The sequence below is a fragment of the Diadema antillarum genome, unplaced genomic scaffold, assembly GCF_040938485.1.
Source record: "Diadema antillarum isolate AM-2024a unplaced genomic scaffold, OU_Dant_1.0 seq00002122_RagTag, whole genome shotgun sequence".
NCBI classification, from domain to species: Eukaryota; Metazoa; Echinodermata; class Echinoidea; order Diadematoida; family Diadematidae; genus Diadema; species Diadema antillarum.
The window spans coordinates 1-23,997 of NW_027272762.1; the positions used below are offsets into that span (position 1 = coordinate 1).

General features: G+C 39.0%; 1 protein-coding gene across 1 annotated transcript in view; it reads left to right on the forward strand.

The window, feature by feature from the left end:
• Positions 1–857: 857 nt before the first annotated feature.
• The window catches only part of LOC139713991 (ras GTPase-activating protein 3-like), a gene marked incomplete at its 5' end in the record, with an annotated part of 48,870 nt that continues 25,730 nt past the window's right edge, over positions 858–23,997 (forward strand). Inside the window, 4 exon segments of the mRNA XM_071625710.1 lie at positions 858–909; positions 911–944; positions 947–965; positions 20,171–20,324. Coding sequence (XP_071481811.1) covers positions 858–909; positions 911–944; positions 947–965; positions 20,171–20,324 — 259 coding nt within the window.

Genomic DNA, 23,997 nt, shown 5'->3' on the forward strand with positions numbered 1-23,997 from the left:
GAGCTCTCGACCAATCACACACCAGAACTGTCTAAGCCATCTAATATAAAGAGTTAATGAGCAACAGGCACCAAAAAATCTTGGGTAGTCTTTACCATCTGTGTATCTGGCTGGAAGTACAGTATGATGTTCATAAAAATCTTAAATGTTTGTGGTCATTTGTACAACTGTTTTAGAATTGCCAATATGAAGATGCAATACTTGAATTTGATTAGCTAGCCTTTTGAGCAAAAGTACCCTGTACTGCATGTCATTCTCTTTAATATTGAATATCAATCACACACACACACACACACACACACACACACACACACAGGAACAAACATACCATGGAAGTTCTGTTTTTATGTAGAATTTGTGGAAAAGTGATTTTAAAAAAAACCCAAATCAGGTTTAGTTGTGCCACAATATCATAAAAGGAGACATAATACAACTTGTAGTGAAACATACTTTGGAAAATGAATTGAATCCTCTCTTTTAAAAATGACAATGACAACAACAACAACAACAACAACAACAACAAAACAACAACAACAAAAATAATAACAACAACAACAACAACAACAGTAACAGCAGCAACAACAACAACAACAACAACAACAACAGCAACAGCAAAAGACAACTTGAGCACCTGGTTTCCTCATAACCAAATTATGCTGGAGTTCTGATTTGATTTATTCTTCAGCAAATTTGATAAAACTCTAGAGATTAATTCATGGCTGGTCCTTAAGTGTGACATCATGTATTGGGACATCCAATAGTTTCATGACAGTCTGGACCAAATATGGACTGTTTTTCCCCAAGAAGAGCATTAGTTGTTCCTTAACAAGTTTTTTGTTGTTCCTTCGCCTCTACAGAATTGCCCTATGGAACTCTGTCTCGGGCCTGTCAGGTGATGTGTTCATCGGAAGAGGTGAAAATCCCCATTAGTGCCCTTGACATGTCAACGGAATGCACAAAGCATGGTATGTGTCACTTCGTGTCTTCTAATTCAAAGGGATTGTACAGTACTGGTTGTGGTGAGGATTCAGGTTTATAACATTTTTTTTTGGGTGTGATAATGAGAAATCTTTATGAAATATGAAAAGAGCATGTAATTTCAAGAAGGATTCAACGATTATTTGATGAAAATTAACCTTGAAATGGCTGAGATATCCAAAAAAGCAATCCTATAAAATTGACAGGCCACGACTTATATTAGGATCTCTTTGTTTTACCTTGTTTTTAGATATGTCAGTCATTTCAAAACCGATTTTTCATCAAGTAAACTTTTGAGCCCCTTAAAATTGTATTCTCTTTAACATTTCATAGAGTGGTTTCTAAATATCTCGCAGAACGTTACAAGCTGAATCCTCACCTCAACCAGTACTGTACAGTTCCTTTTAAAAAACGAAACAAAACAAAACACAGTAGTCTCCATGTAACTGACGACTACTGTTCTTGCAAATTTGAATGTGTAGGACAAGTTTGGGAGTGGTTGAATATGTGATCAAGTACCTTATTGGTGGAATGAGATACAAATTTTACTCTATGAGCTCCAATTTTTGTGAACAAATCCCTTTCTTTTTATAACACGTTGAGGACAAATCCCGAGTATACTCTGGCAAGCATCTATGGGAAATGTGTGTTGTAGCAAAATCAAACTGTCCTCCATGGGTTAAACTGCAACCATTCAGTCTATCTGATGTGTAGTCTATGATGAGCCAGCTTGAATGTGTGATCATCCTTTTCTCTCTTTCGTGAAGCAGCATTTCTTGTGGCAACACCCCCCCCCCTCCCGATCTAACGTGGGCTTTCTGCTTAATCCATTGAGGACGGTTTGATTTTGCTACAACATGCATTTCCCATAGACACCTGCCCGAGTATACTCGGGACTCGTCCTCTACAGGTTAACCTTCAGCTTGAGCGGTTCAGGTCAGTGACCGAATTGTTTAGGCTCTAGTGAGGGTTGATGGATACCGTTGATGGATACCCCAACCCCCCCGAAAAAAAAAGATAGAGAAAAAAAATGGTGGCAAGGACCGCATTTTTCTGTGCCTTGGATCACTCCCATCATTACAGCAGGACGTGGGAAGAAATTTCTGCTCGGCCACGGGGGGAAAGCCGGCCCAGTTGTGCTCAACTCCCCGTGGAGCGATTTTACATGTGAAGCGATTTACACGCGTAATTTCCCTTTCGGCCGACAAGCTTTGCAAATTAACCACTCTTCAGGTTTGCTCTCGTCGTGATATGCTTTTTATCCCCCCTCACTCTCTCTTTCTCTCTCTCTCTTTTTCCTCCCCCCCCCCCCGCAATGCTCAACGCAGAGTGTTTACTGCTTGGCTTCTAGCATAACTCTTTTTTTCGATGCTGGAAAAAATATGTCATCATTAGGTTTTCGGGCTATTGTTGCGGAGCAGCCGAAAAGAGTTTGAAGGATGAGATGGCGTGAATGTTTTGCAGGGATAGGAGATTTGATTTGATTATTTCATATAGCCTCTGGATGATGACACTACATTTGACAAGACAGAATTTTTATGCCCTTTTCCTTCTGTTCCTGTATTTTTTTTTCTTGTTTACATGTTTACCTTTTTCTTCCTCCCCGTTTTCTTCTTTTCTGTGCTCTGGGTTCTATTTTTCCTGTTTTTCTGAAAACGTTGTGGAAATTTACTGGCATCAGATAGCTACCAATTCTGACGAATAACAGTGGGTGACCGTGCATCCTAAAATGGGCAAAAACCTGCATGCGTCAATTTCCTAGTTGTCCTGAAAAAAAAAAATTAAGGTTTACGTATACAATATATATTCAAAGATATTCTCTATGTACTTTTTTTTGTTACTTTCAAGAATTTTAAGATTGTTGGCATTTCCTTAAGGACAATGCTTTACTGTTTAATAGTACAATGTAATATTTGGTAGGCATAAGATGAACTGAAAGTATTTAAATTTAAGTGTTTAAGCTTCTACCAACCTTTAATTTGTAGTGGGCAAGCTTTCGTCCTACTCCTGAGGACTTTCTCAAGCTTTATGCAGTGAGGTGTTGTCTTGCTGCAGTTGCCTGTCTTTGTTGATTACTGGACCATAGATGGGTGAGAGGGTATAGCCAGAGTCTCTATTGAGACTATTGAAAGTATTTTCTTGTAATTTTTCTTCAGACGTGTGTTTCTGTTGCCTGTCAATCCTTGTCCATCCGTTATCTATTCGTTAGGCTTATGAAAGATATTACATAAAAACTCAACAACAGTAAACATTCCTGAAGTATTGCTTTTCTACCACCTGTCTTTACCTGGCTGGCAACATCCCATTGTCATGAGTAATGTGTGCATCATTTTAAAGCTGAGCATTTTCTCCTTCGGAATGTGTGCAAGACTGGAAGTAATTGCACTTGGGAAATTTTTGTTGGCGCGTTAAAACCAAGGTCACATGGATGCGTAAATTGAGTTTGGAAGACAAGACCATTGCACTAAAATTGGTCATCTCTTTACATTATTTTCACTAGAGTACCAAACTGTGACGTCATAGCCATTCATCACCATAGAGACCAGTTCTAAATACCCTCACCTGACCCGAGTGTTTACGTGTGCACCCGGTTCCAACCCAAGCTATAACAAAGGACTGTGACATCATCACTTTGTTACTCTATTGATAGACACCACAGGACCAGCACAAAATTTCCACTGATCTTTTTTTTTGCGATTCAGAGAGATTGCCGGTAGACGGATTTATCAGTCCTTGTCCTGAATTGTAGGTGCTATATAAGCACTTGCCTGATTGCCCAGGACAAGTGAAAACCAAAATCAGGCAAGTATATTGGAACAATGAAAAAATGCTTGGGGCAAGCAGAAAGTTTTTATGCGACCTTTTTTTTTTCACTTTCCACCCTAATACAAACCCATGTGAAGTCTACCATACAGAGACTTTTTAAGTGATGCAATGCACTTTGATTTTATTTTAGCAACTTTCCAACTTTTACATGAAGAACTCCCTATGCAATGCAACACCAATACTAGATCCAACCAAGTTTGTTACTTTAATGCGTTTAATCGTGCAAATCAGTGTGCTCTGTTTTTTTTCAAATGATTTTACCTTTAAGCACTTGACTTATAAGTGATTTACTGTATCATTATATTGTTTTTTATTTTTTGGGGCAAGTAAATTCTTGTTCAGGCAAGTGTTCTGCAGCACTTTGACAATCTGCTTGCAAGTTATGTAGCACCCTGCTGAAATGAGGCTACAGTCAAAGTTGTGTACATGGGAAAACTTGACTCGAGATGATGTTGTCATCTCAACTTTTACGCGTATAATATGCAATTTCTGATCAATATAATTGCTTCACGAAAACATTGTGCAAATACATATTTGTACATGCATGAGTGTTGCCACTCAGAACTCAATGACCATATTTAAAAGGATGCTATGCTTCGATACGTGCGTGACGTAACCCCTTGTTTCATGTGTCATGTGAATGGAGTCCATACTCTCCCACTCTCTGAGATTTCTTCCCTTTTGTCATTTATCACATTAATTTAGAAAAAGAAAAAGAAAACAAAACAGCGGAAGTCTTGTCCAATAGAGGAAACATGAAAGTGATGTTGAAATTTAAATACTCTTCCCCATTTTATTTTCTCATATTTCTGTGATTCTATCCTTTTTTTCTCACATTTTTACATATTTCTGTCACTTTTTCTCCTCTTCACCTCCTCCTTAGACCAGCTGTTTGCATTTATTCCCTGGAGCCCATGTACGGTGTGTCTCTCAATGCCACTTGCTTCTCTTTGCCTGCTTTCATGCGTATTTTTTCTTTTTCTTTTTTTTTTCCAGCTTGTCTGCAAATTTTCTTCTTGTCCCTTCTGCTGTCATGTCTCCTTGGAAAGATGCATTGTGATTCAATTTGGGTGACAATTTGGATTTAAATTGTCAATTTGCCTCTCAGCATGTTTGGCCGCCAAACTCGGCATGTGAGAGAAAGGAGGCCGTCCTTTACCAATAAAAGAAAAAGGAGAGACAGAAAAAAAGCAAAACACACAAAGGATATCAGGAGGTTATAGTTTAACACTTTCTGTGTCCTTTATTCACCAATCAGCTCAATTCAGGGACTGGCTTTCGACGCCGGTCATCATATGCAACACGGTGACACGACATTTGCTCCTGTGAATCGCTGCGACCTATTTCTTTTAAGGACTTGGAGTTTAGGGTTAGGGCTGTGATAGGGTTTGAGGTTTAGTTTGATGTGAGGATTAGGATAAGGGTTAGGATTATGTTTGTGGATAGGTTTTATGTTTGGCTTTTTATGCAGATATTTTCGTGATATGAAGGAACATAACATGATAGTCTTTATGTTTTATATTTTTTCTTAGAATAAGAAGATTGCTGTTCACATTAAAATCTTGTAGTAGGGTCTACATGTATGTTGGTTTCTATGATATATAATAATATCATTGAAATTGTGCTTTGCTTTGTAAAGAGTTGAGTTTTATTTGTCGGTAGAGTTGAGTTTTATTTGTCGGTAGAGATGAGGTTATTTCTGAAAAAGGGAAAAAGATACATCCTGTCTTTGTTTTCTCCAGCACACCGACATCTCTTGTGTTTTGCAAAGTCCATATCTTACTGAGATCTCAAAGAGGTTATTTCTGTGTTTGTGCTGAGTATGTGTGAGTGCATGTGTATTGATTGATATGTTTTTATTTGATGTATTCCTGTCTTCTCGTATGAGTGTACTTGTTTGGTATGTGTATCGATATATTTCTGCATGCACATGTGTCAGCAAGAAAAAGACAGAGAGAGAGAGAGATAAATAGATAGATAGAGAGAGAGAGAGAGAGATAGATAGATAGAGAGAGAGAGAAGAAAGAAAAAGAGTATGAGCAGTAAAAAGGAAGAGGGAGGGGGAGAGATGAATGATGCAAGAGAGATTGAGAGAAAGAGAGGATGAAGAGGAAGTGACAGATGCAATAGGAAGATTGTAACTTTGTATTGTTCCAAGAGAAATAGAGAGATAGAGATAGATAGATAGATAGAAAGATATATAATATATGTAGATAGATAGATAGGTAGATAGGTAGATAGATAGATAGATACAAGGTGTAGATAAATAGATATATAAATAGATACAAGATGTAGATAGATTGATAGAAGGTGTAAATAGGTAGATAGATCTAGGTAGATAGATAGATAGATATATAGATAGATAGATAGATAGATAGATAGATAGATAGATAGATAGATAGATAAATAGATAGAAAGTGTAGACAGGTAGGTAGATAGATGGATAGATAGATAGATAGATAGATAGATACAAGATGTAGATAGATAGATAGGTAGATAAATAGATAGAGAAAAAAGAAAGAGAGAAGTAGAGAAAGGGGAAGAAAAGAGAGGAGAAAGAGAGAAAAAATGAATAGAGTGAAAAACTCAAAGAGAGAGAGAGAGCAAAAAAAGAAGAAGATGTATTTGTATGGACAACCGGAGTGGAAGACATGAGGGTAAAGGTAAGAAAGAGGTATACAATTGTAGCAGTGTGCAAAGAAATGTTGAAAGAAAGGGAGGGAGAGATAGAGAATGATAGAGAGAAAGAGAGAGAGAAAGAAAGATAGAATGAGAAAGAATCATAAAACAGATAGCCCACTACTGATGGCTCAAAGGGACAGAGCTCCACAGATGTGACAACACACACACCGCGAGAGAAACCTTTGGTATTTGTTCTCCTCCAGCCGAGAGCTTGGATGACATCCGGTCCTTCAGTTTCAGTGTCAATGCCACGTAGCTGGCACTTCATCTTGAATGGTTTGTGTACATAGAAGGGGTCTCAAAGGGTGATGAAGTAAAGGTTGCTCGAACGAAACCTCACATATTGCAGCGCCGAGCACCTAGAACAGCTAGTGATGCCTATAATTGAGGGTAGAATTGTCGTGCAGGTTGAAATCTTTCTTAAACTCGTCGGAGAGAAATTGACGATTGCATTTCAGAAGTGAGAGCTAAGAGCTTGTGTTCATTATTCATCTTAGTGGGCACATTTTTAGAAACAAGGAAAAGATGGCAAACCTGTCATTAATATAAAAAAGTCCTTGAAAATCCAAATGTGAACTTGTTTCAGTCTCAGCAGACAATTCTAAAGGACTGTGTTTCCATGGTTTTAGAATAGGAAATGGGGAGTATTTATGAATGAAAAATATTCCTTAAATGCCCTCGATTGCATGAGAACCACAGTGTGGCGATATGCCATGTGCTAGCAAACACTGATGTGACACACCTGGGAAGATTTACTTTATGGGAAGATGCACAAAAGTGAATGTAGCTCAGTAAGTGTTACCAACATACTTCTGTAGGATACATAACACAGGTAAACAACACATGATTTAGAATTAATGTGGATATAATATCTGAATCTGGACTGCAAATGATCTTGTCTTTTGGTTACCAAGTCTTTTGGGACTCGGGTTTTCAAAGTAGTCCATTAGTTCACTGTGGAAGCAAATGCATGTGGTGTTAAGTTTTGAAGTAGAGTCATATTGCTCATTTTTTTAAAGGCGTGGTACAGTGTGGGTTGAGATTTGGATTCAGATGTTAACACTTTGCGAGATATTTAGAAACCACTTGTATGAAATATGAAAGAGCATACAATATTCTAAGAGGAATTTAAAGTTTATTTGATGAAAATTGATTTTTAAATGGCTGAGACATAAAAAAACAAAGAGGTCCTGATAAAAGGCCCACCTTTTATTAAACCCACATTCTTTTACTTTCTTTTTGATATCTCAGCTATTTCAAAACTGATTTTCATCAAATAAACTTTTAATTACTCCTTGAATTGTGTGCTGTGTAATATTTCATATATGTATATGTAAGTTGTTTCTAGTCATTTCACATAAAGCTAAAATCTGAATCCCAATCTCAACCAAAAATATACCATGCCTTAACCTGTTGAGGACGAGACCCGAGTATGCTCGGGCAAGCTTCTATGGGAAATGCATGTTGTAGCAAAATCAAGCCGTCCTCAACGGGTTAAAGAAGAGATGGAGAAGGAACAAAGCAAAGTGAATCACCTGCAAACTTGTTAAAAACATGCTGTCTCTCATGTCCACATGTGAATGAAACTTAGCATTCAAATCAGAATCACACCGAATTGGCCAAGCATTGAATTTCCCAGGGCTGCCATGGGATTTAGCCAGACAGTAGCTTTATCTCTTTTTTTCCCCGCCTCTTTTGCTTTTTTGTAAAGGATATATTTTTCCGGGAAAGTCAGAAGTTCTAGGGAGATGCCCTCCTACTGTAATAACATCTCTCTCGTGTGCCAAAGGAGCAGTGCAGTTGATTTGTGGGCTGGCATGAAAGTTTTAGGAGGGAAAGCAAGAGAGGTATGGCAAAGTGCACCCCTTTGGGGGTGAGGAAGTAGGGGTAGGGATGAGGGGGGGGGGTGGGTAGGAGATTCTTGGGGAAAAACTTGGTACGGTGCTAATGGTGATAGAATGTGACAAACGAGCTGCTAGGGGAGTCTTGGATGATTCACAGGCTTATCGCCGACAATTCGTGCATTTCAGTGAAATCCCATGCGTTGCAGAAGAATAACTGACATGTCAGTTGCACGTTGTAGGTTGGGAACTCATGTTTTCAATTTTGCATGCAGTGATTTTGTTGTTTTATGAGTAAAAAAAAACCAAACAAAAATGTACTATCAATATCAATTACCCATCCATTTCATTTGTTTAAAGACAAAGATAATTAATCCATTGTTACACAAATTTGATCCCAGTGAAATCAATGAAAATGTGATTTAACTGGCACATTCTGAGTCTTGGCAAGTAATCTCTAAAATAAAGGTCTGTTGCACCTTATTAAGCTTTGCCTTATGTTTTCTCTTAAAGCAAGCTTGAGGAAGGCACTTGATTTGCAAAATGGATTTAAAGTGAATGGAAGAAGGAAGTCATTGCCAAAAGTGAGCCAAATACATTCCTCATCAACATATCGTCACTGGGGTGACAAGACCTCATATCTACAAAATGTCGAATGTTCAGGAGAGCCAAAAAACATGGCAGCCAAAGCACTATATCAAATGGGAGAGCCTTCCCTTTGACATGCCATTGTGGCTTCATTTTTGGGGTAAGATGGCTAAGATTTGGACAGGACATCCCTTAACTGATTCTCTGACCTATAATCCAAAAAAGTCATTTTCACCAAAATTGCAGATACAAGGTCTTGTCGCCCCAGCAACGATATATTTTTGGAGAGAAAAATTTGTGAGTTTGTGTACATTATACAACACATGTATGGAATCTTGCCATCTGATTGGATGAATGCGGGTCACATGACATTCAGAGGAATCAGCTATCAAACGCTCAATCTCAATGGCAGTGCAATAGTCGACTATTGAACGGTAAATCAAGCGAACCGGCAGTGCAATAGACCCTAGGACACACTGAACTTATTGAATCGTACAGCTATCGCTGGCAATGATGCATGTGCGCACCCATTTGCCCTGCGCCAGCATGCAACGGTAACGCCAGTCCACGGCCACACTGAGGCAAGCTCACTGCACTTCGCGATAGGGGCCGTGTGGCGTGCAAATCTGTATTTTTGCACTCGAATACTGAGTAGGCCGGCCTACTAGTACTACTACACAAGTGTACTTTTAGATTAGGCCTATCATGGCTATGTACCTCTACTCACTGGAGCTTTGTTCTCATCTCTGATGAGGATCTCAGCGCATTGCTAATCATGAGTGAAGTGAAGCAGTGAATACTAGGAAAGTGATCAAATACAGTATACTTTAGAGGTAAGCAAACTTACAGTTAACGTGTCTCTAGGCCTAGCTATATAGGGTTTAGTTAGGCCTAATGTTAGATGTTTTTTCTAAAGACCTAATGTTAACGGTTAGAGCCAGTTGCAGTACGTAATAGGCCTAGCAAGTGTAGGCCTTTGTTTGTTAGTCCTCCGCCTAGATAGGTTTAATGCAGATCTATTTTGGTCTAGACTCTAGACTTGGTCTATACTCTAGACCAGGCCTAAAGATTTCGATATCATGTGTTGTATAAAACAAATATTCAATGTTTATCATTCGTGCGACGGTTCCGAATATTACATTCGGTGCAAGTTTAACCGTTCTATTCAACTCCGCTTCGCGTCATTGAATAGAATGGTTAAACTTGCACGCTCATGTAGTATTCAGCACCATCGCACTCATAAACATTGAATATTTTTATACTAACAAACATGACCATTGCATGTTGATGTTGCTTTCCTGTGTGATGCCAGCTACATGTATGAAGCTAATGTACTCTATGCCACAAAGGATAAGAAATACTAACCATTGTCTTAATATTTGTGGTCTTCCACCACAGATGTAACTTCTAAGTTGTTATTTCAAAAATGTTAGAGAATACACCCTTATATAACAACAGAGACTCCAACCCAAAGTACCTTCTGATCTGGAGATTCTCCCGCCTGAAACCCCTAGCAAACGGGAGACTCAAAGTTGATGTGTGCGAAGCACGAAATTCCCAGGGTTCTAGATGCTCTCTGGTGCTATCTAAGGCTTATTTTTTCAACATACGATAGAAATATGTAAGAAATCCTTTCCAACGGGAGACAAAGAGCCAGGGCGGGAGAAATTAAATCTCAAACGGGAGAACGGGAGATTTTGCAAAAATGGGTTTTCGGCGGGAGATCTCACGTCGAAAACGGGAGAATTGGAGTCTCTGTAACAAGTGCAATGGTGCTTTCCAAGACAAAGTTTACCTTTAAAGGTCACTCAGTGATTGCAATATTTTTTTTTGTGTGTGTTCTTACTTTGAAGGTTAGAGACTGCAGCAACATCACTTTCTTTCCACTTTGTTTGGGAATCGTTAGAAAAGAACTTGTCATGCGGGAAGGAATCGTAAATTGACAGGATTTACCTGCTGGAAGAGAAAAACAACGATAAACAAACCGCAGCTGCAGTCAAATGTAAAGGGAAGTGCAATTAGCACAGTCGTGCTCGCAAAGTTTCCTACGGACACACTCACTGCCGCAGCCAGTTTGGAGGAGGGGGAGTGTTTTTCTTCTCGGTCGTTAATGACATGTTGACAATTACCTTGCAAACCTTTTCTGTCGCTGCTAGCCCCTCAAAAATACGCGGACGAGTGCTCTAGGGCCGACACTTGCACACTCTTGTGCGCGCTACACATACGCACGCACACACACACACACACACACATACAAACGTGCTGTATATCTGAATTTTGATACATATGCCATTTCTTGAAGGGTCTAGGGCTGTTTTCAAAATATCGTGGGAAACTCAAGGGTAAATGAAGGTCTTGCCATAGCACTTGGTAATAGCACAGTGTGCAATAAGATCATTTGACTTTCGTAAAGTCATACAACTCACTGAGTCCCCCCAAACCATGTTTCTGTTCTGTGGTACTGCATCTTTTTATGATACTTTTTTTACTATTCAATGCCATTGTTTCGTAAGATAGAGTAAAAAAGGTTCTTTTTTGTGGTTAAAGTTATTGTTGTTTCTGTGTTTATTATGTTTCTCTTGTACATTTATCCAACTTCCTAAAAATTGTTGTGTTTGTGATTAACTAGAAATTATTTCTGATATTGTGCAGCTTAACAAATCTAACCACAGTGGTTCCATCTTTCTTTCTACAATGCAGCATATGTAGTTGAATTCAAAGGTGCCTGTTGAATGAGGAAAAGATTATCATTTCTTCAGCAAAATCCCTCCAAATATTGATGGGTTGATCATTCTGCCCAGTACAAAATTTTATCCAGAATGATTGAGGTGTTCTGATAGGAGTAGGGTGCTTTGCATAGAGAGATAGATAGATGGATAGATGGATAGATGGATAGGTAGATGGATAGATGGATAGATGGACAGATGGATAGATAGATAGGTAGATGGATGGATAGATTGGTAGAGAGATAGATAGATACAGATAGATAGATGGATAGGTAGATGGATGGATTGGTAGATAGATAGATAGATGGATAGATAGATGGATAGGTAGATGGATAGATTGGTAGATAGATAGATAGATGGATAGATAGATGGATAGGTAGGTGGATAGATTGGTAGATGGATAGATGGATGGATAGATAGATAGATGGATAGATAGATGGATAGATAGATAGATGGATGGATAGATAGATTGATAGATGGATAGATAGATAGATAGATCGTAGAGATAGATGTTTTGTTGTTTGTCATCTTATTTCACATCTGACCCAGATGGGATCTTCATTGGTGTGCATGCCACACCTATTTGATGGAAAGTGACATATATGGGTGGGGTGGGGGGGGGGAATCAAATTTTAAATATGCAGAAAAAGGGAAATGAGATGCCTTAATGACAAATTTTTTGCCCAAAGTGGCTCCCCCAAAAAAAAAAGAGAGAAAAAAAAAAACCAACAACATCATAACAGAAAAGGTTGAAATCTACTGATAATAGAGATTCATACTTCACCATCTAGTTATCGTACAATGTATTTCGGCAGAGATGAGAAATCCTTGTCTTTACAGTACTATGTATTCTATGAAATCATGAATTATTAGCTCTCCCCACCCCCCCCCCCCCCCAAAAAAAAGGTCAAAATCCACTAACAATGGGGATTCATATTTCACCCTCTAGTTTTCTTATTTCGGTAGAGATGTCTTTACGATACTATGAATTTTTATGAATTCATGAATTATTTCAGGATCATGGCTGAAGTGTCAAGTTGTCATAGCTTGCTGCCAGTTGTTATTTTCCTTCAGTAATTCTCTCGTTACTCTGAGCAGAATTGATATGACAGACTGTAGTCAGCAGAATATAATTTAAAACTTTTGTTTGGATTTCTTTTCATCGTGAATGCCCAGACAAGCACTCGACAAGGTTATCATATTTTTAGTTTTGCTCTGTGAGGATGTCTTGTTTCATGAAATGGTTCAAAAGCTGTAATCGTACTTGCGGTCTTCTTGCTCTAATTCTTGCCAAGCTTAATCATTTGATTTTATTTGATGTCAGAATGCTGTGTGATTAGTCTTATTTTTGCAAGGATTTATTTTTTGTTAATTTCGCAAATCACTGATGGACAGTGAATGAAACAGCACACAAAAATAATTTTGCAAGGATTTATTTTTTGTTAATTTTGCGAATCGCTGATGGACAGTGAATGAAGCAACACACAAAAATAATTCGAATGAACAGGCATGAGTGCACTTACAATAGTCTCAACGTCAAATCACAAAACATCATCTAACAAAAATGTCTATGACCTCATTCGCGAAAATGTCTGTACACACACACACACACACACGCACACACACACACACACACAAAGCTTTTACAGTAACAGATTTATGGCTCCATATGAAATAGAACACTGTAGAATGCTGATTTTCCCAATCCACATAGTTCGCATAGTCAGTTGTGCTGGTTCTTGCTTAGGGCCTCCCCCCCCCCCCCCCCCCCTGCATTTTACCCCTTTCTTTTACCCCCTTGCTGTGAAATCTTCCCCAAACAAAGGGATTCAGGACTGGCCTTATTGCGCCAACTTCAGCAAACACAATAGGTTGGGGGAAACGGTTGATGCTGAGAGAGATGTCAACGTAGGCGCTCCATGCATCCAAGACTCCGGGGTAAAGCTGGCATGCATACCCAATAACCCAGATCGCGTTTTTTCTTCTTCTTCATCATCTTTTTTCCTTTTGTTTACAGCCACTCTGCATGTTTTCCTCAGGATTTCCTGTCCTTCACAAGACTCTCTCTTTCTCTCTTTTCCTCTTCCTCTTTTCCCCGACCCCACTCCAATCAATCCAGATTTTTTTTTTCCCTCCGAGTGACAGGAAAGAAGATGAAGAAGAAAAAAAATAAGGGATTTGAGATTGAAAGGAAAGGAAGGAGACTGTTCCTATTTGTTTCCTCTCAATTTTCCCTCATCCTCATTCTAGTGAGTGATTTGTCATACAACAGCCAATGCTAAGGTTAGCTCCACGGGCTTTTGAGATGCCTTCTTAGGAAGAGAGAGAGACAGAAAGAGATGGAGAGAGAGGGGGAGAGATGGAGAGAGAGAGAGGGAGGAATAGGGAAGGAAAAAAATCAATGATGAGGTATCGCACTTCACTTCTAATGTCACAGCTCTCGGTGTCTGGCTGGTAACTGTGAAAAGAGGACATTGAGATGAACGGAAGATTGGGGGAGGGGGGAGGGGGGATGGAGGGGGGAGGGGGGAGGGGGGATGGAGGGAGGGAGGGAGATAGTTGGTAGGTAAAAAGCGGTGTTGAAACTAAAAGAGTATATGACTACATTTAGCCTTGGGTATGTGTGATGGTATGTGAATAGACATTTGCAGTGTTGCGTGATTTTATGTAAAAGGGACTTTTGTAATGCATTCAAATGCCATGCACAGCAGGAGAACAAAACACATTTTTTCTGAACTATAGGAAAGAAAATGCCCGACCTTGCACTACCTTGCACTGACGAATGAATCCAAATTGGTTCCGACCAGTTTTCACAACACAACATCCACAACAGCCAAAACCAGATAAACGAATACCAAATACACAGATTACCTGAAAAACAAACAAACCTGCATCAATAAATCAGAATCAGAATAAATGAATCCCATTATGTCTTCCTGCTCTCATGTTTTTCAATGCTAGTGATAATTTCTTAAAAGCTCAAATCAGTCACTCTTGTCATGCAATACAGCGTAAATGTCAAAATTTAAAACATTGCATACACCCTTTTTAATAAACCTTTTTTTTTCTAATCTTGCTGGCAGCTCTTCTGCAATGAAGAGATGATCAAAACATCTTCAGGAAATCATGAGTGTTGTTTGGTGGAGCAAAAAAAAAAAAAAAAGCTGAAGCTTCCGCACGCAGTTTTTTTTGCTAGATTTCTTCCAAGGATTACGCCTGATGGTGGCGGGCTGTTTGCGGTCGCAGCTGACAATAACAAGGGGGATTCTGCTTTCCCATGAAATCGTAATAACCCGACATTACCAAGGTTGGGAGGAAATTCGTGGGTTGCCATGGGAATGGTGATGGGGAGGATGCGGATGTTCCGGGGATGATCTGCCCATTAGGCTTATCCTCTGATGATGTTGGACTGTTCATGCAGAATTGGTTGTCAGAGGGTGATTATTGGGTAGCGGGGAATGGTATTTGCTATGACATACATGTATGCCTTCATACTACAGTTCGACCTCGATTATCCGACCTCCTTTTATCTGGAAATCTCTATTATCCGGACGCGTTCACGCAGTGAAGGACTTTTTTTTTTCATCCAAAATTTGAGAAAAAACAATGACTTTAGCATCTTTTCATGGATCTATTTCACTAATTTCATAAGATGTGCATGATAGGTTTCTCAATATCTAATGAGGTAAAACATGTATGATTTTCACATAAAGATATACTTTATTTTTGTGAAGAAGGGACTACAATTTTGTGCAGGCTGGCATAGATTACACCACCGTTGCGGGGTACGCTACCTACCAAGCTGCCAGTGCACTGGGACGGCAGCTTGGACGGCAGCTATATACATTAACATTGTGTCTCCCATATCCGGCCAATTCGTTTATCCGGATGAGCGCCGGTCCCGACATGGCCGGATAATCGAGGTCGAAGTGTATATTAATGTGAGTGTGTGTGTGTGTGTGTGTGTGTGTGTGTGTGTGTGTGTGTGTGTGTACTTTTACTGCACTAGTGAATGGAAGTGTGACGTGGTTCTGAAATATCAGTTTTCAATGGAAACTATCAAAATGCGCTTCAAATATTTCCTGCAGTGTAGGTCTGTCTTGGATCTCTGTCCTACTACTACTACTACTACTACTATTACTACTACTACAACAACAACAACAACAACAACAACAACAACAACAACAACAACAACAACAACAACAACAACAACAACAACAACAACAACAACAACAACAACAACAACAACAACAACAACAACTGAATTTTCATTAAGCATGCATTCCCAGTGTAGTTTATGTCACTGCACTTGGTGTCCACGGTGACAATGGTTAGTAATCTGTGTGTTTCCAAAGCCAAAAGGTTTGTTTGTGTGTTTGTCTTTGATGTTCGATTTAGTCTTATATATCCAGTTTCTTTCTGGAAATATTGCTTTTGTTTAATTTTGAGGGTAATTTCTGATGCTTGTTACATGTATTTCTATGTAACATATGTTACTCACGGCCATGGGGTTAGACACCAAATTTAAAGTTACAACAGTATATCTAGAATTTCAGTTATGATATTTCACACATGTTTTGGATACACCTCCATGAGCTCATTTTAGGTGCTGAATTTGAGGTTGCAGTTAAAACAATTACAAGTATGATTGCAAATAGAAGATTTAGTGGTAAAGCATGTTACTGCGGACACTGAAAATTAGTCGTTAATCTTAGTACCCAACAACATTGCCAGTTTACTGTTGTTTGGGCTACTTTTTGTGTGTTGTTATTAGAGCATAGAGTTTATTGAACCAGAGAAGTTTACATCTTTTATCTCAACTGCAAGACCTTAATCCAAGCGCATGAGGTTACATTCATTACGAATAGGTTGCACACCAAGAAGTAGTGCATGTTACCCTCGTAGTCCTTGTATGAAGAAGTTCATCACACTTTCACTTCTCTCCCCTTTCATTCTTTCTTTGCCGTGTTTGCCAGTCGGGGCATCTGCCGTCGTGGTCGGTCGCTAGTCGGGGCACATTTCCTGATGCAAGCAGTCAATAAAAGGATAAAAATGTCATGAAGTTCTCCTTGTCCCTGTTGGGTTAGAAAGGCATGTCTCCTTGTTACACCTTAGTAGGTCCGCTCGTCTGCCTCGGGAACACCATGATTTGCTTTGTTTTGTTCCATTTTGTTTTAAAGATTGGGGGGGGGGGATATCAGTGGGTCTGAGTGTGTGTGTGTGTGTGTGTGTGTGTGTGTATAAAACCTGGCAAATCATATCAAAGTGCATGGGCTAAAATTCCCCTTGTACACGTAGGTCATCATTATTGCTTATGTGCATGACTCTGTGTGTGTGTGTGTGTGTGTGTGTGTGTGTGTGTGTGTGTTTGTGTGTGTTGTTGTGTGTGTTTTTTTTTGTGTGTGTAAGAAACCAAATAGGCAGATCTGGATGTGAAAGGGGGGGGGGAGTGGAAAGTGGGGCTTCTGTTATATAAATTTGTCTATTTCCACAGTCTATATTTTGTACTTTCCGGTTTTGTTGGAGGACGGAGGCATGTTTTGTTTCCAATGAATGACTATTTGTGGGTACTGCCATCAGCAGTAGATATCAAGAGGGTCATTAGAAAACAACAACTATGAAAAACAGCATTCAAAAAATGAGGTGTGGGGGGGGGGGGGACATCTTGTGGTGTCTTCACTGAGAGTAGCATGGGTGATGTAGGTCACACCATGAACATCTTGTTTCCGTCATCGCCATGGAGAAGTGTTTGGGACAAGTGCCGCAGTGGTGGAATCTGAAGTCTCTTAGCAGTCTCGCTGTCTTGATTTGGTCGTACTCTTTGTGAAGTTCATTTTTTTGCCGAGCAAGCAAAGCATATTCACTGTTTTTTCGTAAATCTCTGAACAGTCAAGTAGCTACTGGAGACGATGTTCTTGATGTTGGAAGTAGACAAGGAGTAATATTGTCCCTTTATGGAAAATGAAAGGAGTTTGAAGAATGTTTGGTTGTAGCTGTTTGCACATTTCAGTCATTTTTCTTTCCTGTAGCCTGAGAACCATAAAATATTTGGCATCCATTGGCTCACTTTGAAGGAATGATATTCCTGATTCTGTCACATCACCATAGGTTAGGACCAATGCTGATATTTAAACAGTTTAATGTTTGATTGTGATATTCAACTAAATGGAGAGAATTGTGTCGGTCAGGTGGATATACAATGTATTTCCCGTATAGTGCCTGCATTCTGTAGTAAAGCGAAGCAAGTCTGTTCTTTTCACTACATTTCAATCAAGTTCTCGTAAAAACTGATATTTGTTGAAGATCGTTGCGGTAGAAGTGGAAAACCCTCAACGGCTGTCCTCGTCCTCATTTCTTTCTCTTTATTTTTTTTTCAATGGGTATTGACCTTAATCTCTGTGGAGAGAGTTTGTCTCGAAGAGGAGAGAATACCGCCATCCACCGGTTTCTCTCCGCCCCTCCGGGGACCCCAGAAGAGCGGGCTAAGTGGTCCTTGACATTAGCGACAAAATTTGGACAGAACCTCTTGACAAGGATTTCATCGTGATGAGTGATTGATTGGAATATTTCTTTCCGTGGGATCTTTCTTAGTTTTGGGGTGGGGGATAAAAACTTTCACTGTCTGCATTGTCTGCCCTCCCCCCCCCCCCCCCAAAAAAAAGGAGCAAATTCAGTCACTTTGTTTGTGGTATTAGTGCTAATGCTTCAAACACGGTCTGTTCATTTGTATGCATAGCTGAAGAGCTGCTCAATATGCCACTCCAACTTTTCATCTTTACAACATTTTTTTAAATTTTTTTTTAGAAGTGGCAAAAACTGCAGTTGTTGGATGATCTGTAGCTCTTGTGTAAACATTATGCAGGTTTTCTCCGAAGAGCTTAACGTCGGAGAGTCAACAGAGTGGAACAAAGAATTTTGAAAATGTTAATGTCTGGATACTGTACAGAGGTGGACTTGTATGAATTGTCTGGCATGGTATCTACTGAAGATGTGAATTCCTTGCAACAGATCAAAAGAGCCATTCATATGGTTTGAAGACGTTAATATAGACACTTTAATGTACAGCTTGTATGTGTGTATATTTGTTTTTGATGGTTTTTAAACCATGCATATGTTGAATTCGATGGCCTTGTGCTAGTTTTGTGTTTTGATGGCACGTTCGAGTGCAGGAAAAAAACACTTGACGGAGCGGAACTCTTCAAAACTTTGATGAATCACCATACAATGTATATCCAGTGATCAGAATGTCACACATCAACAAGGCTCTCTTCTTGGAATGTGACATCATCAGCAAAACAGTTCTTGGATTTAATTTTGTTTTTGTTTTCAGTGATCTTTTTATTAATTCCATTTCCTTTGAGAATATAACAATTCAAAAAAAATTACACACATTCTACATAACATCTGTCATAAATCATGTAAATATTCCTACAGTTATGAGACATAATCCATAATCCATAAAACAAGAATAATCATTCAATTCATTTTAAGGCAGATATCAAACAGAAGAGAGGAAATAGAATGAATTATCCGATCATTCCTTTTTAACTACAAAACAAACAAGCAGAATTCATATATGCATTTGTGAGCAATTTAGCCAAACACTAAAAAAACAGGAAATGAAATTTCTATTATATCAAAAGAACGATGACAACAACAACAACATAAACCACCCTCATTCCCACCTTTCCACCATACCCAACCCTCAACTACTCATAACTTTAAACTTTAAACCCCCCCCCCCAAAAAAAAAAAAAAAAAAAATGTTTCCTCTATGATACACACAAACACACACACACACACACACACACACACACACACACACACACACACACACACAGAGGTATATTTTTATATTTACATTTTTGTCTTCTTTTTTTATACCATCTTCTGAATCTTTAATGCTCTTCCCTGAGGCAAGTGTGCTGCTCCAAATATGACCGTGTGTATTCATGCTTGTACAGATGTACATTAGACATGTACCCCAGGGAAATTACATGTACATTGCATATAGTATTCTTATTTCAGAGTAAGTTATATGTTTATTATGCACTTTTATGAATGTACACGTACCTTCTGTCAGTTTGGAGTACATTATGCCGTATTTTTTTGACGGCATCATATCTTGTAAATTAGGACTTAAAGGACAGCTTTGCAAGTTGTTGGATTTGTAGCCAAGAAACATGGAGGTGTTTCCTGATGCCAGCAGGTGATGTCTGGCTTAGTATGCAGATATTTCATGGCAGTAATAGTCGCAGATTGAAATGTCACGGAACCTTTTTTTTTAGGGAGGGGCAGGTGAGTTGAGAGAGGGGAAGGAGAAACGGATGAGAAATATAAAATTTTACCTTTAAGCCAGGCTATGTTACAGAATGTACCATGAACTTGCACATTAATTCAAATTTCGTGATAGTTTCTCTTTAGTAAAGTTCTGCACTTCAAATTTCTTCCCCACCCAGGAAGTACTGACCCAGCATGGTGATATTAGTTAATGCCCTTTCCGATCCTGTCGTTGATTTTTTTTCACAGGTACATTCTGAAGCCACGGGAATCCAGCAACGCCAGGCATTCCAAGTCGGTGGGCTCCTTGCGGGTGCGCATCGAGTACCAGAAGGATTACGTCTTTCCAACGTCGCTGTATGAAAACCTCAGGGAAACGCTCTTGAACTCACCAGAGGTCGAGGTGGGGGTAACATTCTTAATCCCCTTCTCCTTTCATCTCAGTTATTCCCACTTTTTCATTTCAATTTCTTACCGTGCATCTCCACACCAATAGATAGCTACCACAAAAGATTTTCTTTTTTATTGGGGGGGGGGGGGGAGGGGGTGCCGTGCTTTATTTCATAATATCGTTAGTTGAGAACCACAAGGGCTTTATTGCAATTTTGGGAGAAATGGAGTTATTGGTATCATGTTGCAGAGCTCAGTCTCCTTTACATTATAGTGACACTTTTAAATTATTTTCATTTTCAGTAAAATGTTAAGTGAAAAAGGGTGATATTTTACCTTATATTTGGAACAGTGATTATAAATCTACCCACTTTTGATTAGATTAAACTTTCTTTTTTATGAAAACTGATTGTATTGTTTTTATTTATGCTCAAATCTTAGAATGTGATACAGGCTGTCTGGTTCCCAGCTGGTGGAATAACTCTTCTCTTTAATGTAAGATAACATTAATTGCCAGAGATTTTGCAGAATTTGCAGATTTTGCAGATTTAGCTTCTTTCATTTTTGCCAGTGTGGGAACTGAACGCCTGAGAGCTGGAAGTGGTCATTGCAAAAAAAAAAATTAAAAAAATGAATAGATAAAATAGTAATAATGAATAAATAGGTAACTAAATATTAAAAAAAAAAAAACCAAGGCAAAAGCAAAACAACCCCCCCCAAAAAAAGATTGTATTCTACCCTCAACACCAAGAGCTATACAGCTGATTCCAATCACAATATTAGATAAATATTCGTCTGAGTCTTGATTGATTATAAGATGTGTCACTGGTAGGAAAATAGCTGTTATATAAATTTTCTAATATTCTTGATTGTATGATGAATATGTATGCCAGCACATATAACCCCATGCATGTTTGTGCACACTTTACTACTGCCTGCCAGGATCAATTTTTGTGTACCTTTCGATGTTTTGCTATTAAAGGGCAGCGTCAAACGAATATGCACACGAGAAAGAGCCGTTTTACACTGCTGCGGCTAGGTTAGAATGAACATTGCATCTTAATCACACGGAATGAGCCAATTACTTCCGTCCTGTCTGTGCAATACTCCCATGCCTATATGAACAACGCTAGCACACTTGGAGCATGCATATTGAACTTTTCACCTTTAGTCATACTCATTGCACTAAAAGTACTTTGGTCATCAAAACTAGCGAGACAAAGAGTTATGGGTGCCCCCCTCCCATTGAAACCTCCATTCCTGCCGGAGAAATAGGCCACATAGACTCCTTAGTGGACGTAAACCTGTTTTGTAGCTTCGTAAAATCACACAGGTACAGTACATGTAGTCTGTTGACCAGAGCAGTCATTAAGTTTTTAAAGGTAGGAGCTCACCGGAAGTGTGCACCTCAAAGTTGACCTCAAATCTTCATTTTTAAGCTAGAAGTTCACAAAGTACAAAAATGTAGTCCTCAAACATTCTAGACTGAGTTGTGGGGATTCCAGTGAAACTGGCATTGTTGCCATGGAAACATGTTAAGCGATTTTATCTGCTGTTGAGAGTAAACCTGTGGTTTACTGAGAAATGTTCACACAAGACGTCTGTGGCCAGACTGTTTAGTAGATGTTTAAAGGTAGGAGCGCTCTTTTGCCTGTGATATTGTGGTGACATCCAACAGGAAATAGACTTGACGGAGTGTGTGAGTGTGGAATTCATGACTCATGGGATAAGTATGTCAAGACTTTATGCATGCCCTTGGTGGGTTGATAGTGTGATTTCAAAGCTGATCCTATGCATTGATGAGACTTATAAGGTGATGATATCATCACCCCATCTACTTTACACATGGGGAGAGAGATATTGTTTCTTTGTCTGAACTAAAGTCATATATGACTTTTATATCGGTTTTATTTATCAGTCTAAAATGCAAGAAATGTTGGTTTAGTGTAAGTAGATTTGAGAGGTTTGAAAAAGAAACTATGAAGACATCAGCAACAGCAACTAAAAAAATCAAATGGATTAAAGATTCAGATAGCAGTAAAAGGGCTTGAAGATACTCTCATGTTAGAAAAAACTGGAAGAAGATTTAGCAGACTTGCCTCTTCGAAATTCTTTTTTTTTTTAGAGCTTAACTTTTCACTTTCTTTTTTGTTTTCACCATACCTCATTTCATGGTGAAGTTAGCTACCAGAATATGAAAAAAAAAAAAAAAACAGGAAGGGAAAATATGTTGAGCAATCTTATCCGTTGTGGTATGTAATACGTGTTTGTGCAGAGTTTGTGAGTTATGAGCAGAAATGTAATCTGGGTCTAATTATGGTGTTCGGAAGCAAGCTGGCTAATGTAATACGACCGCAGTTGTGGTCCTTGACTGCCTGTTTCAGCAGGTTGTGAGGAAACATTCTCTTTTTTTTTTTGGTCCCCTCTTCATGTTAACTTTTTCTTTCTCTCTCTTCGGCATCTCTTTATCAACGTTCTAATCTGTATTGTTGTACGCTAGTGCCGTCTTCTTCTGTGCTGTCGGTCTCGCGTCTTCCCCCCCCCCCCTTCCTCTGTCTGTTCACATCCTGTTGTAACACGGCGCCACCGGACCCTATTTAGTTCGCCATTGATTAACCGTGCCTGAAATAGACTCGTACTCCTGAAGGCTCGTAGGAAGTGAGACTCTTCTCTTAGAAATTGACCATCGATCGCATGCTCGACTTGTTGGTTTCCCCCCGGTGGCGTTGGGGATGGGTTGTGTTGTTGTTGTTTTTTTTGCAATGCTTCCATATTTAACTCTTGTTGTGCAGAGCATCGGCGGCTATATGCAGTAAACATTCACCATTTAGCAATCTTCGTATACGTGTGTTATGTGTGTGTGTGTGCGTGTGTATGTATGTGTTTTGTGTGTGTGTGTGTGTGTGTGTATGTGTGTGTGTGTTTGTGTGTATGGTAAATGAATGTGTTTGTCTTCATGTTTTTGTTTGTGAATCAGCGTGAGGGAGAACTTAAGAAAGTTTGAAGGAGAGAGAGAGAACATTTGCTGTTGTACAGTTGTGTGATATGAAGGGGAGGGGGGGGGGGGTACGGGGTACACGTACGTTGTAGATATGATTTACATGTGACGGGGGATGCTTCAAGCATAGTCCTAGTTATCTGAATTTGTGTATTCATCAATATCATTTCCTGGCTGAAGCGCTGCTGGCGAGGTCCTGTTTGTTGATGAAATTATTATTTGTAAACAGGACGTAGTTATAAACTCAAATTCTCTGGAGTATTGTTAGCCTCTTGAGAGTGTGGAAGTGGGTTTTTTTTTCATTCTATTTGTGATATTTTAGTTTTATTTGGGATATTTTAGTTTTATTTGTGATGTTTTAATTTTATTTGTGGTATTTTAGTTTTATTTGTGATATTTTATATTTGGAGATGTCCGTGAGAGATGAGATAATGATGAGGAGAATTTTGAATTCAGAATTTCTCAGTGAGACATGCATTTCTGTTTCATAAGATGGGAGGGAGATGACAGAAATGTAGTTTCTCTTCCCTCGTCAGATTCTAAACTATCCTTAGCTTGGAAGAAACAATGTGAAATTTTTACTGCCGCACAGTGTATTTCTCAAAAATTGGTTCATATCTTCTTTAGATTTCCAAATGCACACGTTACTGCAACATGTTTGCTCGTCAAAGATTGATGCAAAACGTCC